This window comes from Grammomys surdaster, unplaced genomic scaffold, assembly GCF_004785775.1.
Source record: "Grammomys surdaster isolate TR1022 unplaced genomic scaffold, NIH_TR_1.0 126158, whole genome shotgun sequence".
NCBI lineage: Eukaryota > Metazoa > Chordata > Mammalia > Rodentia > Muridae > Grammomys > Grammomys surdaster.
Window position 1 is genome coordinate 9,166,600 of NW_021620966.1, and position 15,385 is coordinate 9,181,984.

Sequence of the window (15,385 nt, forward strand, 5' to 3'; positions counted from 1 at the left end):
TGAAATGTATGCAAAAGGAAGGCAGATGTTATACATCTTAATAGGCATGCACATAAAGTAAAAGAAGCACAAAAGCAAAATAGGACAGCCCAGGATAGCAGTTAGGAATTTTTTTTATTCCTGAGTGGATAATATGTGGTTTCATTTAAATAAGAACACAATCTCCATTAATTTAATTTGTCAAAGCAGTAACTCCAACACTTGCAGGCAGGGCCTAGGCAGGCATTTTTAGATACGTCAGTGCTACTTTAAAACTAAAAGGAGTCAGCCCTGTGGAGTTAATTACTAGTAAATTAATCAAAAGTAGGTCTCCCACGTGGCGCGGTGCCAGCCTGGGAGTGCTAGCCAGAAACACGGCAAGGTATCAGTCTCATTCACAAAGCTCTTTATATGTGCGGAGCATTATAGGGTCAGAGAGGGAACTGGTTTGCATCACCCATGAGAAACAAGGACAATGCTTAACTAGAAGAGCTTGTTGACAGAGCTTTCGAAAATCACCACCTCTCTGTTACCTTTATGACCCATTCCTCAAGGTTTACAAAAAGAAAACATAGCTATTTCTTTTCCCAGACCAATGTGAGGAGCTTATGTAACTAACTCTGTGAAGTAAAAAGCATTTTAGAAACTGAAAACAAACTTACAGCCATCAAAAAGGAGTCACTTTGTATCAGTCGTATTTTGGAACACAGTGTCTTCTGGTACAGTATCCTTAAAACAGAGACAAAGAGAAGATACCCAAGAAAGAAGCATATCTACACTTTAATTAAATATCTGAATCCAGGAAACTGGAAACAAGACATCTTCGTAGGAGAAAACTGGCACATGCACACATTTTGGTTAATGAAATGACTGCCAATGTATTGTTAGTGACAAACATATTTATTTTATTTTGTCTTACTACAAAATGTACGTTTCCTGTGTCTTCCATAATTTTTCAAATATACAAGTGTTCTTACCATTCTTGGTCCAAGAGTGCAACAAAGCAAGCTGTCTTTGCTCCTGAATTATACCGTTAACTGAGGCTATTGGGCCCCAGATTTTATGAGGATAACAGATCAGTCTTTGCCTCCTGTTACTTTCTTCTCTGTTTAATTATGTAAAACGAGTTCACGTGGTTTTTGTACATTGTAAATGCATCTAAATACATTTAGGAAGTCAAAGATGAAGCTGGCAAACCTCAACTCATACATTGGAGAACGGAGTCCCATTTGAAACACTTCCCTTCTGCACGGCTGTCTGCACGATTCTGTCTTCAACAGACATGACACTAATAGTAAGTGTTTTGTAATATATATGAACAACGTAGAACAGTGTTACTTCCTAACATGTGGCTTGTTTAACCCCTAAACTGCACAGATACTTTTGTGGAGCCAATGTGTATTATATCATCCTGACCATTGGTTTTGTTTGAGAGACAAAGTCCCCAAATGGGTGTTTTCTCATAAACTAGGTCAAGACAAGAACTCTAGGTAGCCACAGGTTCATCTATGTCTCTTTTCAAATGATTAAAAGGCCTTTTCTTCTGGTGTCTAGAAGAAATAAAATGTCATGGTCTAATGGGTATTGCTTTGTGTATCACATGCCCAGTAAGTTCTAGCATCTAGGAGCATGCAATAGCAGCTAACACTAGCTATGCAATTATGGTATTAGTGTTTAATTATATCATGTGCATTGAGATATTTTAAAGAGACTACAGGAGTCATTCTCCTTAGCAACCATTATAGTACAGAATGTTCAAAGCTGCGATCACACTCAGAGGCAAATAAATCGGTTACAAATGTGGGTAGCAAGAAATGTGCATGCTTTAGAAAATGTGAAACTGCTACCTAAAATAGATAGCCCCCCTTTTTTTTGCTCTCAAAATTCAATTTCTGGTTTCAGACCATCCAAAACTTGACATTTTTTCACTTTAACATTTGTCGGTAGCTTTCCACCTTAGAAGCGAATAGAGAAGAGTAAATAATAAATTTGGTCTGTTTCCTCACTAGCTTGAGAGTCAATCTCATTTCAAAAATGACTCAATAAAAAAAAAAACCCTTTTAAGAATAAAGGGCTTGAGGTCTCAATGGCAATTCACACCGGTATACACACCTGTGGTTTCACTCTTCGAGGTCAATGTACAAAGACTAAGGTCTAACAGAAGGAAGTGTGGTTAGAATATTGTCTACACACAGTGTCTTTCTCAATGGTATTCCCTTTGGCTCATGCACACTCACACAAGGCGCTTCGTATATAAGACGGTGGAGGTTGGAAGGGTTGTATATTATGAAAGCTCTTTTTCAAAAGCAAACTTGAAATAAATTAACTGGTTCTTTTAAAATGCCAGTTTACAAGTCCTTGCAGTCTGGGTGTCTGGATGGACCTAAGGGTGCTTTAAAACACAGAAACGAAAGGGTAAAAGTCTAATGGCCGCACACAATTGGGACTCCATTTAGGGGAAGACCTTGGTTCAGGTATTGCACTGGGAAGGAAGGCAAAATCTTCTCCCTGGGATCTTCCCTGGGACTGGATATACAAAAGAAGGAGACGGTGCGGCAGGTGGCTTAAGGAAGCCCCTCTGAGCAAGGTGTGTTACCAGTGCTGGCCAGCCGCCCGGGTACCCAGCTGCGCCTGGGACATGGCTGGCACAGCGGTGGCGGCCGCAGCGGCCGCAGCCGCGTCCCCAACGCCGGGTAGGACGGAACGCACGGATCTGCGGAACTCCTCGTTCCTCCACGTGTAGAGCAGCGGGTTGAGGGCAGACAGGGCGCAGCACAGGAGCCAGCTGGCCGCCTGCACGCCCCAGGGTACCGGGAGGGAGAAGCCGCTGGCCAGGCTCACCCACACCAGCGGCTGCGTGGCCAGCAGGAAGACGCAGCAGAGCAGCAGCACCGACAAGCCGCTGAGACGCCGCTGCGCCCGGCGAGGCTGCAGAGCGGCCGGCAGGGGTTGGGGCTGCGCGGGATGCGCGGCGCCTCCAGGACCCGGCGCGTGCGGGGCGGCGGGGAAGGCGGCGGCGGCAGCGGCGCAGCCCGGTAGCTGGTGCAGCAGGTGGAAGTTGAGCACGCTGACCCGTTTGACGCTGACGCGCACACGGCGCACGATGCCCAGGTAGCAGTGCAGCAGCAGCGCCGTCTGTGCCAGCAACGCTCCGGCCGCCAGGAGCGCGGGGTAGTGGACTTGCGGGGGCTCGGCTCCGGGCTTGGGGGCCCAGGGCGGGAGCAACAACACCAGACCCAAGGCGAGAGCCCAGGACAGTGCCAGCATGCCCACCGTGTGGCGCCGCTGGTACAGCACCTGGTAGGTGGCAGGCGCCCTGGTGATGAGCAGGTAGCGGTTCAGCGCCACGAGGCAATGGGACAGAAGGGACACGGTGAGCCCGAGGCCCAACAACCCGCCCCGGAGCAGACGGTAGCTGCCTCCGCCACCGTCCCAGTCTCCCGGGGGCTCCGAGGAGCCGGCGGGCAGGAGCCCCAGCACTGCCTCCTGTGGCATCCAGAGGGCGCAGACGCTGAGGTCCGCGGCGCAGCCATTCACGATGAAGGCGTTGCTGGTGGTCTGCAGCTTTCGGAAGGACGACACGAGATAGATGACCATACCGTTGGCCAGCGTGCCTCCGATGGCCAGCCCCGAGTACAGGAGAGACACCGGGATCCGCCGGCCTGCCCACGACTCTTCTTCCTCGCAGAGCAGCAGTAGAGATCCCCCGGTAGTGGTGGAGGTCGAAGTGGAGGAGGAGTTGGTCATTCTGGCCAAATCTTCACACCTCGCGCCCTAGCGTTGGCTTCGTGTAGCGTGGCCCATCCTGACACTTGCCTGCTGGGAGGACAAAAACATTTCTTCAGCCCGCAGTCACCGACACAAAAGGCTGAAGCCGAATAATGGGCTGGGGGAAGGGGGAGGTGAAGGAGAACAGGAGAACAGGAGAACAGGGGTGGCAGATGACAGGTGCCTGCCTCAGAAATGTCTCCAGTGACAGAGAAGGTCCACTTTACACTCAGCGAGCAGCAGGGAAGCCCTAAGGTCATATCCATACCAAGAAGAGTTTCTCCCAAACACACACACACACACACACACACACACACACACACACAATTTGGGAATGTGTGTTGCCAACCGGAGCCCTCTTTACCGAGAGAAAGTAGAGATATCCTAGCTGGGGAAAACGCCAAGGAGAGGGAGTAGAGGTACCTTGATTTGGGGCCAGTCCTTAGCTGGTGATAGCAGAGGGAGAGATGCCAGGAAATACCTCCTCAGCAGCAGCATCTGTGGTCCAGAAGTCAGCAGGAGAAACTAAGCTGGGATCCATGCCAGGAGCAAGCGCCTTGCTTCTCCCATGCAGCATCCGCACACATGGTCCCAGGCAGGAGCCAGCAGCTGTGGGGAGTCTCTCAGCTGGCAGTAGAGCTGGAGAGAGTCAAGTGGTAGGCTCCAAGCCCAAGAGGGTGGACAGGCAAGCAGGCAGGCAGCCGCAGCGAGGATGCCTGACTGCAAGAGCAGAAGCTGAGCTGGAGAGGAGCGCACCCTGTGCTCCAAGCAAGAGTGCTGGCTGATGTGGCAAACCCACTTGGAGCGCTCTCCTGCTCAGTTATCCATCACCCAGGGAGAAGACAGCCTTTCCGTGCTTCATGAATAATTCAGTAACTGCTAACTTGTAAAAGAGAGAAAAAAAATACCCTTTTTTCAGAGAATCCTGTGGTTAGCAAGTCTCTCTCTCTCTCTCTCTCTCTCTCTCTCCATTCTGTCTCTTATTTTTCTGTCTGATTTTTTTCCTTCCTTTTTTTTCTTCTCCTTTAAATGTTAGAGTAAAATTTCATCTCCATCTGAATCATCTTGGAGGCAAGACTTTTTTCTCAGAGATAAATACACTCCAGTACGATTTCGGGGAAAATTACTTTACATTTGAGTTGAAATTCAGCCCCTCCCCCCCCCAGTTAGCAAAGTAGGATGTGAGTAGTTCAGATCATAATTTCAATTCGTTTCTCATCGCTAGACACCTCTCCAAAGCTTGACTTGTGTTTCGGTAGGATGAGAGGGATGTAGGAATACCATGATCAGGTGATCTAAAGATGGAGTCCATAGCCTATCTAGACAATGGAACACCAGTTAGCAATGAAGAGAAATAATCTGTCAAGACATAAAGCACCTAAGGATACTGGAAACACGTATTAAGCAAAAGAAGGATCTGAATAGGCTTGTACTACACAATCCCAACTATATCACATACTGGAAAAAGTAAAACTGTGAGGCTCACCAGCTGTCTGGGGCTAGGGACTGAGGAGGCAAAATACAGGACAGGAACACTACTCTGTATAGTACTCTAAGGTGGAAAACTTCACTGTAAATTTGTCCAGACCCATAAGATGATCAGCACCCAGAGAACCCATGTGTAAATTATGGAGTCAGTGAAAACATGCCAGTGTGCTTCATCGATTGTGACAAATGGGCCAATGTAGCGGAAGATATTGACAACTGGGAACTCGTGCCTGCACAAAGTAGAAGCTGTGTGGTGATCCCCCCTCCCCTCCTCATCCTCATCCTCTTCCTCCGTCTTCCTCTCTCTGTCTCCCTCCCTCCCTCCCTCCCTCCCTCTCTGTTGATTGGTTGTACATAGAAACCAGAGGTTGAAGTTGGGTATGTTCCTTAATCTCTTTCCACCATATTTTTTGAGACAGGGTCTCTCAATGAACCTATATGTATGGCTTGAGCTAGGCTGGCTGGCCACTGAACTCCAAGAATCTTCTGTTCCTACTTTCCTGGAGTTGGGATTACTGATTATGTGCCACCATACCTGGCTTTTTAAGTGCATGCTTTGGATCTGAACTCAGGACTGATACTTGTTTACTGAGTCATGTCCCCAGAACACACTCTGCATCTTTTATTCAGATTTGCTATGATTCTTTTTTTTGGCGGGGGGGGGGGTTCAAGACAGGGTTTCTCTGTGTAGCCCGGGCTGTCCTGGAACTCACTCTGTAGACCAGGCTGGCCTCAAACTCAGAAATCCGCCTGCCTCTGCCTCCCAAGTGCTGGGATTAAAGGCGTGCGCCACCACCGCCCGGCTTGCTATGGTTCTTAAACTAAAGTTTAAAGCCTATTTTTGAACCATGGGTGTTGGGGAGAAGCAATTTCCCTGAAGACTCCATAGGATGAATGAGAAGGACCGCTGAGCTTTTCATGATATGGAATACCATAGAGACTTACACTCAGGGCTCAAATCTGTTTTGGTGCAAGTGCTAGTTTATCCATGTACTTGGGAACTTCTCCCCAAAAGGTACACCAAACATCCTACCACCACCACCATCACTGGCAAAGGTTGTTTATTTACAAATATAACTCAGACAATAGGTAATACATATGATAGAAAAATGGTGTGTGGAGTTTCAGGCGTCCTGAATTCTAAGTAAGGCATCCATCAGTTAGCCTTGCAGATTATTCCTGCCTTGTTAGCAAGAAGTGTCCACTTAGTGATGTCAAAGGCCCTTTCCTTCTGGACTTTCTTTGAATCCCTATTCACACATTTAACCTTTCTCCTCTCTGGTACTGTTTGGTACAGACCTCCTGTGTTAACATGGAGTGAGGTCCTGGGCCATGAGCCATGAACATTTCCCAGTCCATCCTTGAGTGTTTATTTCAGAAGGGAAATAGGAATATACCTCCCCTTACTTTTCGTTTTCACACCTTTCAACATCACATCATGTTGATGACTGTGAAGAACTCTGATGATGTCAGCAAGCAGGCCCTGATGGATTTAGTTAGACCAGGCTGGTTTTCAGTAGAAAGAGCAAAAGCTGAAAGAGAAGCAGTAGTTTGGTCTTACTGGAGCCACGGTTGAAACGCCCAGCCCATTGGTGGTATGGACTATGTGTCCCCATCTTCTCCTACCATCTTCTGTATTAGAGGCCTGACCACAGCAAACACAGCAGGGTTGCAAGGACCTCCTCCCCTATCCGCTACAGTGCAAACATGTCACCACAGTTAAAAGCTGCAGCACGTTACCTCAGTCGTGAAGGGATTCTGTGTTCAAATTCCAGGTTATGGGTCTCAATTGTTCTCTGTAACAAGTAATCTGGACCAATCTCAGGGACTCCTTCCCATGAAGACTTACCTACTTTTGCCAAAGGCATAACTCCTAGACCTGGAAGGCCAAAGTCTTGTGTGTTTTTTCATTTAGATTCATTTTTGCTTTAGGTTCCTAGGCTTAAGTAATATAGTGTAGAGGAGTGTTTTTCTGATTCACAGAACAACATTGCCTGGCACATAGTAGATCCTTCTTAAATACTTTCTGGGTTAATGAATGATTACCATTGTGATTTTACTTATTTTTCTCCTAGGAAAAGATTAGTCACTTTCCTAATGTCTCCAGAGGAGCTTGTCCATTTATCTCCGTCAGTCTCTCTTGCATTCCTATCTATGGGTTCATAAAGCTGCCGGTTTCACCACAACCCGCTGAAACCTCCCCTGGACTTCATTTCCTTCTCAGGGTGGCTCGCTACAGCTCACTTCCCTTTTGTAGTGGAAGTGCCTATTTTCTGCTCCTGTTTCCTGTTCTGCCACTGAGTGTCCACCCACGCTGCCCTCAGTTCTCAGCACAGCTTCAGCTAAGGTCAACAGTAGCCTCTAATTAGTGAACCGGAGAAACCTACCACCCGGTATACTCATCCTCCAACCGTTTCTCTCTAGGCTTCTCTATTCGTTATTCTCCTGTTGCTCCTCCGCTCCCTTGGCGTCGCCCACAGGACTCAAGTGTCATAGGTTCCTTAATGACTGAGCCGGATGGATGCTCTGTTCTCCGTTCACCTCTCACCCTTTTCTCTGGCTAATTAGCCCGGTCTTATCTCAGGCTCTCGCTCTCATGCACATGCCTCCACCTGCTCCTTCTCTACCACCCTTCCCTCTACCCAGACTCTCTAGCTAAACTCCCTCCTCATTTCTGTCCTCTAGTCATCAATTTCATGAATACTGTTCTCTCGGAGTTCCTAAGAATTCTACATAAATATGACCTCAATTGTAGTTCTCTCTGAGCTGGTACTTTAGAGCCAGGAGCATTTCTGCCCAAGCCTACTGAGAGGTTATATATATATACGATGCTTTTTTGCCTTTAAGTGTTTTTTTTTTTTTGACGGTTCCACGAGGGGAGGTTTATTAAGAGAGTAGGAGAACGAGAGGAGAGAGAGAAGAGTAGAGCAGGTAGAAGGCCTTCAAAGTGTTGATATAATGGGTTATACTTGTTATATTTTTATACTAAAATATTTATATTTTAATTTTTGTGTTTTTTCTTTGTATCAGGATTATAATAAAATCATAACTTAAAGGAAACTTCTTTTCTGCAAATGTCTTTGTGGATTCGGAAACATGTATAAAGTGTTAAACTGATCACTTTCTTTGTTACTTTTTACAATAATTTTAATCACCCTTAAAATTAGTCTAGAACATTTGTATTATGTATATTTTAATAAAGTAATTCATTTTCTACTTCCCTTGACATTTTATCATTATATTGTATAAATTTAAATGTCAGCACTATGTGTGTGTGTGTGTGTGTGTGTGTGTGTGTGTGTGTGTGTGTTCATGCCTGTGGAGACCACAGTCACTGTCAGGTGTCTTTCTTAGTTGCTGTCCACACAACTCTTTGAGACAAAGTCTCTCCTTGAATGTAGAGCCCACCCGTTTGGCTAGACTGGGTAGCCAGCAAGCCTCAGGGATCCTCTCTTCCTAGCTCCCCAGCCCCAAGATCACTGGCACACCTTGCTGTGCAGACCTTTTGCAGGAATGCTGGGGATGCTACCCCAGTCTTCAAGCTTGTATGATAAGTGCTTTACCAATTGAGCATCTCCCCAGCCCACTGCAGGCTTCTTGTGAAGTGTTGTAAGAGGATGCATGGTGGAAGTGAAACGCATCCCTGCCTGTTTGTTCATCTGTTTATTTGCCCGATACATAAATAAACATACTCACACAAAGAAGTATTGAGCTCCTGTTGTGTTCCAGGTGGTGAAAGCATAAAGATAATGAAGATCCATCTCTGGCCTTCAGTGAGATCAGTCTACAGTGGCAGACATATAGACAAGGAAAAACTATCATAAGACAATGTCCTAAAAGGTACAATAAATCCATAATAGTAAGTTGGCATGGGACCGCCACAGAAAAGAAAGGAATCCCATTCTGTGTGAGGTCAGGAAATCCTTTGTATAGAAAAACTGAAGACAACTGAACTGAATTCTGAGGGTTGACCTCTTTAACTCCAGTTAATAGGTTTGCCACACCCCTGCGGGCTCTGCAGTCAAGACATCACATAACATAAACACACAACCTCCCTGCTTTTATTTTGTGAAGTGAACTCCTGTGTCCAGGTCTCTCCCACAAAACCTCCATATTTCTTGATCTGAAGGATTCAGAGTCAGGGAGACATAGGCATTTCCTTCACTACCAGCCAGACAATTGCCCATATATAAAATCATCCCCACTTGAATTAGTATGGCTTTAATGTGAAATATCTGTCCCATGGCCTGGCCATTGGCTCATGTGCTTAATCATGTGGTCCCAAAGTGATGCCAGTGTTGAGACTTGGAAAATTTTTATTTTATCTTGTAGTTTATTGTCCATCATTGAAAGAAGCCAAGGCAGGAGCTTGGAGCAGAAACATGGGGGAATGTTAGTTATTGGCTTGCTTCCCCTGGCTTTCTCATACAGCCCAAGCCTACCTGCCCAGGAGTGGTACTGCCCACAGTGGACTGGGCCTTTCCACATCAACAAACAGTCAAGAAAATGGCCACAGGCCTATCTGGTGGAGACAATTCCTCAATTGAGGTTTCCAGTTCCCATGTAACTATAGTCTGTGTCAAGACCAAACTGGCCAATATAAGGAAGTTTTGGAATCTTCGCTAAGTGAGCCCTCTCTGGAGGAAGTGCGTGGTCAGTGCACAGGCCTTGGAGTTCATAGCCTACCTCCATTTTGGTCTGCTCTGATTTCTAGTACCTAATATGTGACAATCAAGCAGTTGTCACATGTTCCAGCCACCACAAAGCCCACCATGATGGTCTGCATCCCCACAAATCGTGAGCCAAACACAAACTCTCCCTTAAGTTGTTTCTCGTCTAATATTTAGCTACAGCATAATACAACTAACACAACCACACTCTATATGGTCTTGACTCTCTCCATCCAAAATGACCTTTCTGAATCTCCAATGACAGCTCTTAACGTGTTCAATATTTTGTCTCCCTATCCTTGGTTCTAATGTACATATCTTAGAAATGTGTTCTGCTTTGTAGAAGTCTAGAAATAGTTCCGGGTACGAGGAGATAGACCCTACAGGGAAAAAATGCAACAAGCAAATAGCAGAATCCTACTGTATCTAGAAATTAATTTCATACTACTAGAAATTAAAAATGTATAAAGCTTGCCATTGGTTCAGGGTCCACCCTCATGCCTCCCTCGCCCTCTGCTCTGCCACCATATGCTAGAGAGGTCACCTGTTTAGTATGATACCCTATACAGCTTGTCCATCTAAATCCCATCCATACTCCCTGTTACAAAGCTACCCCATGGCATAGACTCAGACTGAGGGTACCAGAAGGCGTGAGAACTGTAAAAAGGATAAATTGAAGGATCCGTGAGAACCATAGCAGCATGCTCATGGCCACTGCCAGGGAATTCTTGGATCTTGCAACTGGACACTAAAAAGGTAATGAGCTCTGGGTGACATTGACCCCTAATCATTTAAATAAAATAGCCACAAAGAAGTTAAGTGGTTTTCCCACACAGAAGTTAAGATCACACAGCTAGAAAAACAGAACTGGGATTCAAAAATATGTTGTTGTGGCCCGTTCTTGGCCACCACACTATCCTGCTTCCTTTTGGTAAAGTTCAATTTCCTTAATGTGCCTTACGTTAATTTAGTCTTTCATTCAACTCCATCCAGACTCACTGTATAACTTGTCCTTTCTGAATGGGCATCATCCCTTTTCTCTCTCACCAGGCATCTTTGTTGAGAACACTCCAGGCCCTTGATGGCCTCTCTGTTGGTTCATAATCTGCCCCTACTTCTGTATTCCAAGCTAAGCCCTCTTATCTTCTAGGTCTAGGCTAAGACTTCACTGTCTAACAGGAGCTGTCTTAATCTCCATCACCAAGTTGTCTAGCCTGTGTATTCCAAAGCAACCAGAGTGAGTATTTGGAATTACCTTTCTTCATGATAAGCTAGATGAGGACAAGGCCGTCCTTTTGATCAGAGTGCCTGGCTGAAAATTCTTAAATGTGTGCTCACTGCTTAGGGCCCTAGGGGATGTCTATACAACGACAACTTCAGTCTCAATTATCCTTTTCAAGAGATAAACTAATATTAAGGTCACGGAATACAGTGTTGTTGCTATTTTTTTCTAAAATATTTTAAGCCTCATGTAACCGCATTCTGGTGGCACATGCTGCCAGATAATTTTTAAACAGATTTTTTTTTTGCTGGAAGCATTATCCCATTACAGAACCAGATAACAACTTTCTGAAGGACCAGAATGATTGCCCAGTGCTGAAGTTCATGGTCTTCTGCAACGTGAGTCAGCAACAGGCCAGAGTACTTTGGGAAACGATCCGGTTCCTGGTGGCTGTAACTGCTCATTTCCCTCTCTGCTTTAGCCAAGTCACCTAACAATTTTACTAAGTCCAACACTAAGACTGGCTGAAAGCCCGTTGTCTTTCCTCAGATCTTGCTCTCTCAGACAGGATGCCACCAAAATCATGCTGGCCTATAGCCTGTTTAGATTGTACATTTTTTTTTCCAGTGAAACAAGCTTTTTAGTTGTTTTGTTTACCTGTTTTGACTAGATTTTAGCAGTCATTCAAATACATATAAATTCTTGGCTCCACAAGAAGGCCTGAAGCTTTTAGAAGTTAGGAAATTATAGAATTATGAGCTGGCCTGTTCTACCCTGAACTCTTTCATATGGAGAATAGGAAACGTTGTCTTCACGAATCCATCTTTTTTCCTGCCTTGTCAGGTTTTAGAGGATTGATATCCTCACACAGTAACATCATCTTAGAGGGTGTAGGAGTGAACTACAAGGTAATCTTTTCAAACACAACTGGCACCATCCCCAACAAACATATACCAATCAGTGTAAAACCAATAGGAGAGGTGTAGCCTTGTTAGAGGAAGTGGGTCACTGTGGAGGTGGGGCTTTGAGGTTTCATATATATGCTTATGTCTGGACATGTGAGCTAGAGTCTCTTCTAGGCTAACTTCAGGTCAAGATGTAGATCTCTCGGCTCCTCCAGCACAACGTCTGCCTGCATGCTGCCACACTTCCTGCCATGATGATAATGGACTAAACCTCTAAAACTGTAAACCAGCCCCAAGTAAATGTCCTTTATAAGAGTTGGCTTGGTCATGGTGTTTCTTCACAGCAATGGAAACACTTTAAGACAGAGTACTGTTGACATGCTGTGAGAATAAAGGCAAGGGTGTGATAAACATCTTACAATCTACAATACGCTCTCCCACAATGAGAAATTAGATCCATCCCAAAATGTCAGCAGGGCCAAGATTAAGCAAGATACCATAGAGGTTAAGAGGTCAGAGCTACGTCCAGAGTCTGTTTGTTACTATCCAAGCAGATTTGAACAAGTTGTTTCACTTTTACAAATGGGTTTGTTAGTTGGAAAATAAAGACATGATCTGGATCAGACCTTCATTGGCCTGGTTGATGAATGGAGCTTAAGATGATTAGATTTATGCCGCCACTTAAGCTAAGGGGACAGTATTAATTGTCATTGTTCTGAACATACTGGCAAGCATGGGGACTCCTGACATGGGCAGATGATGCAAGACAAAAGTGACATGGCTACTCAACAGTAGAAAATCTGCCTGGCTTGAGGAGTTCATGAACCATATACTCAGCTTACAAGGGAAGCTGTCTTAGTCAGTGCTCCATTGCTGTGAAGCGACACCATGACCATGGCAGCTCTTATAAAGGAAAGCATATAGTCTTGCTTACAGATTCAGAAGCTAAATATAATAGTATTTGAAATACCAAAGGTAATGTCCTCAAAGGACATTACCACCTATTTTAAACATTTAATGCATTTGCTATGGCACATAGGATAGTTATAATTATGTCTAAGTGTTATTATGACCTGGTTATTGTTCTCATTTGGAAATGAATCACAACATAAGGAGATGTGATTGTGTGTCAAGTTGATAAGGAATGGACTTGTGATGGCTGTTCTTGGTTGACAACTTAACTACATCTGGAACTAAACCCCAAAATGGAGTTTTGGCTGAAGTCTGATTCACTGTAGCTTCAATGAGTCCCCAAAACTCATCCTGTGATTATTTCTCCAGTCCCAAAATGCACAGTTGGGATAGATATCCTTAGAAGTTGGTCTGAACTCATTTTGCATTATTATATGGCTACAAGCTGGGGGGGGCTGAAGGGTGGAATATGGTGGTTTTTATGAAAACAGCCCCCATAAACTTGTAGGGAATGGCATTATTTGAAACCTCTAGGGTGTGTGGCCTTGTTGGAGTTGGTGTAGCCTTGTTGGAGGATATGTGTCACTGGGAATGGGCTTTCAGTTCAAATACTCAAGTGAGGTTCAGAATCTCTACTGCCTGCTGATCCAGATGTAGAACTCTCAACTACCTCTCCAGCACCATGTCTGCCTGTGTGCTGCCATGCTTCCTGCCATGATATTAATGGATTAAACCTTTGAAACTGTAAACAAACCCCAATTTAATGCTTTCCTTTATAAGAGTTGCTTTGGTCATGGTGTCTTTTCACAGCAATAGAACACTGACTAAGACAAAAGCTAATATAAGCATTTTTTTTAAAAAAAATAATGACTAAATTTATATACAAAAATCCATTCTTGTTCACTTTTCTGGAAAGAAGTTTACACATTTTTATTAGTCTCTTGACAGAATTTACAATTTAAAAAAAAAAGATTCAAGAGCCATTGATATTGTTCTCAAACAGTTGTACCCCTCATCTGTTGAAATCCTATCCCAGAAGGAGATGATGTCAGGAGACAGAGTGTCTGGGGACATGGTAAAACCATGAGGGCACACACTCACAATTGCACTAGTACCCATACAGCGAGAGACATCACACAAAAAGATCTGGCACCAAAGGAACCAGGAAGTAGCCCCTCACCAGACACTGACTCTGCTGAAGGCCTTTATCTCAGACCGCTCAACCTCCAGAATGAACAAAATATCTGTCACCTATACATGCTCTCCCACACCCCGCTCCATGGTATATAGCTGCAGCACCTCAAAAGACTCAGACTGTCTAGTCCCATCTTATTAAAGAGACAGTGGAAGTCTAAACACAATGTCTAGTTTACCAAAGTCACAGGGACAGTGATAGAGTTGTCTCACAGCCGAGTAGCTCTTTGGAAGTAGACTAAATTCAGAAGATCATCTTAAGTGTAATCTCATGTTCCAGTCTTAGTAATTTAGGACTCTCTGTATTTGCCTTCTCTGAATTAATTCATTGGGTTTTTACATCTTCCATACCAGCCCCAGCTAGATCTGCTCAGGATCCCCTGGCTGGGGAATCTACATTTCCACCAGCTCTGTAATAAAACAAGAAACAGACGACTCTTTTCCACACACTATTTGAGAACCACTGAAGCAAAGGGCATTTCGACTAAGCTTGTTAGTTTTGAGTGTGGATTTGAAGGGAAGCCAAGGCATTTCTTTTCTGAACTACATCTTCAGCTTTTCCAGGAAAACCAACTTGAGTTAAAATTGCTTTGGCTTGGTGTTTGTCCAAAGGTGGACTTTTTCCAGTAAAAGGTTTAATATAAGTTTTTTTTTAATCTGCTTGAAATTTTGTCAATCTGATAGAGATAGGTATTTTCAAGCACTAGAAAATGTTTCAGGCTGTTGAAGAGATCAAATTAGTTTGAAAAAGCTGTGCAGTGTGTGTGTGTGTGTGTGTGTGTGTACGCGCACACATGCTCTCGATATAGTATATATGTATGGTGTGTGCATGTATGTATGTGTGTGTTATGTAGTACTTCTGGTGTCTGTGTGATGGTGTATGTGTGTGTATGGTATGTGATGTATGTATGTAGTATGATGTCTGTGTGTGGTATGTGTCATGTGTGGTGTACATGTGTGTATAGTGTCTGTATGTGTGGTGTATGTCTGTGTGTGTCTGTGTGTCTGTGTGATGTGTGTGGCCTGTGTGCTGTGTGTGATGTTTGTGTGTATGGTGTATGCGTGGTATGTATGTATAGTGTGTCTGTGTGTGGTGTGTGTGATATATGTTGTGTGTGGTATATATGTATAGTGTATGTAGTATCTGTATGTGTGAGGGGTACGTGTGTGTAGTGTATGTGCTGTATGCTATGTGTGGTGTCTGTGTGTAAGGTCTGTGTGGTGTGTGTATATGGTGTGGTGTATGT

At 44.5% G+C, this 15,385-nt stretch overlaps 1 protein-coding gene across 2 annotated transcripts; it reads right to left on the minus strand.

Moving 5' to 3' along the window:
* Positions 1 to 743: 743 nt before the first annotated feature.
* Gpr88 (G protein-coupled receptor 88) lies at positions 744 to 4,545 on the minus strand. Of its 2 annotated transcripts, none has more exons than XM_028757410.1 (2): positions 4,171 to 4,545; positions 744 to 3,798 (listed from the first exon to the last, which is right to left on the minus strand). In XM_028757410.1, the coding sequence occupies exon 2, from the start codon at positions 3,724 to 3,726 to the stop codon at positions 2,572 to 2,574; it is 1,155 nt and encodes a 384-aa protein (XP_028613243.1). In that variant the 5' UTR covers positions 3,727 to 3,798; positions 4,171 to 4,545; the 3' UTR covers positions 744 to 2,571. The 2 variants fall into 2 exon arrangements, with proteins under 2 accessions (XP_028613243.1, XP_028613244.1); XM_028757411.1 differs by having other exon boundaries at positions 2,572 to 3,795; positions 4,171 to 4,431.
* Between the last annotated feature and the right edge of the window lie 10,840 nt (positions 4,546 to 15,385).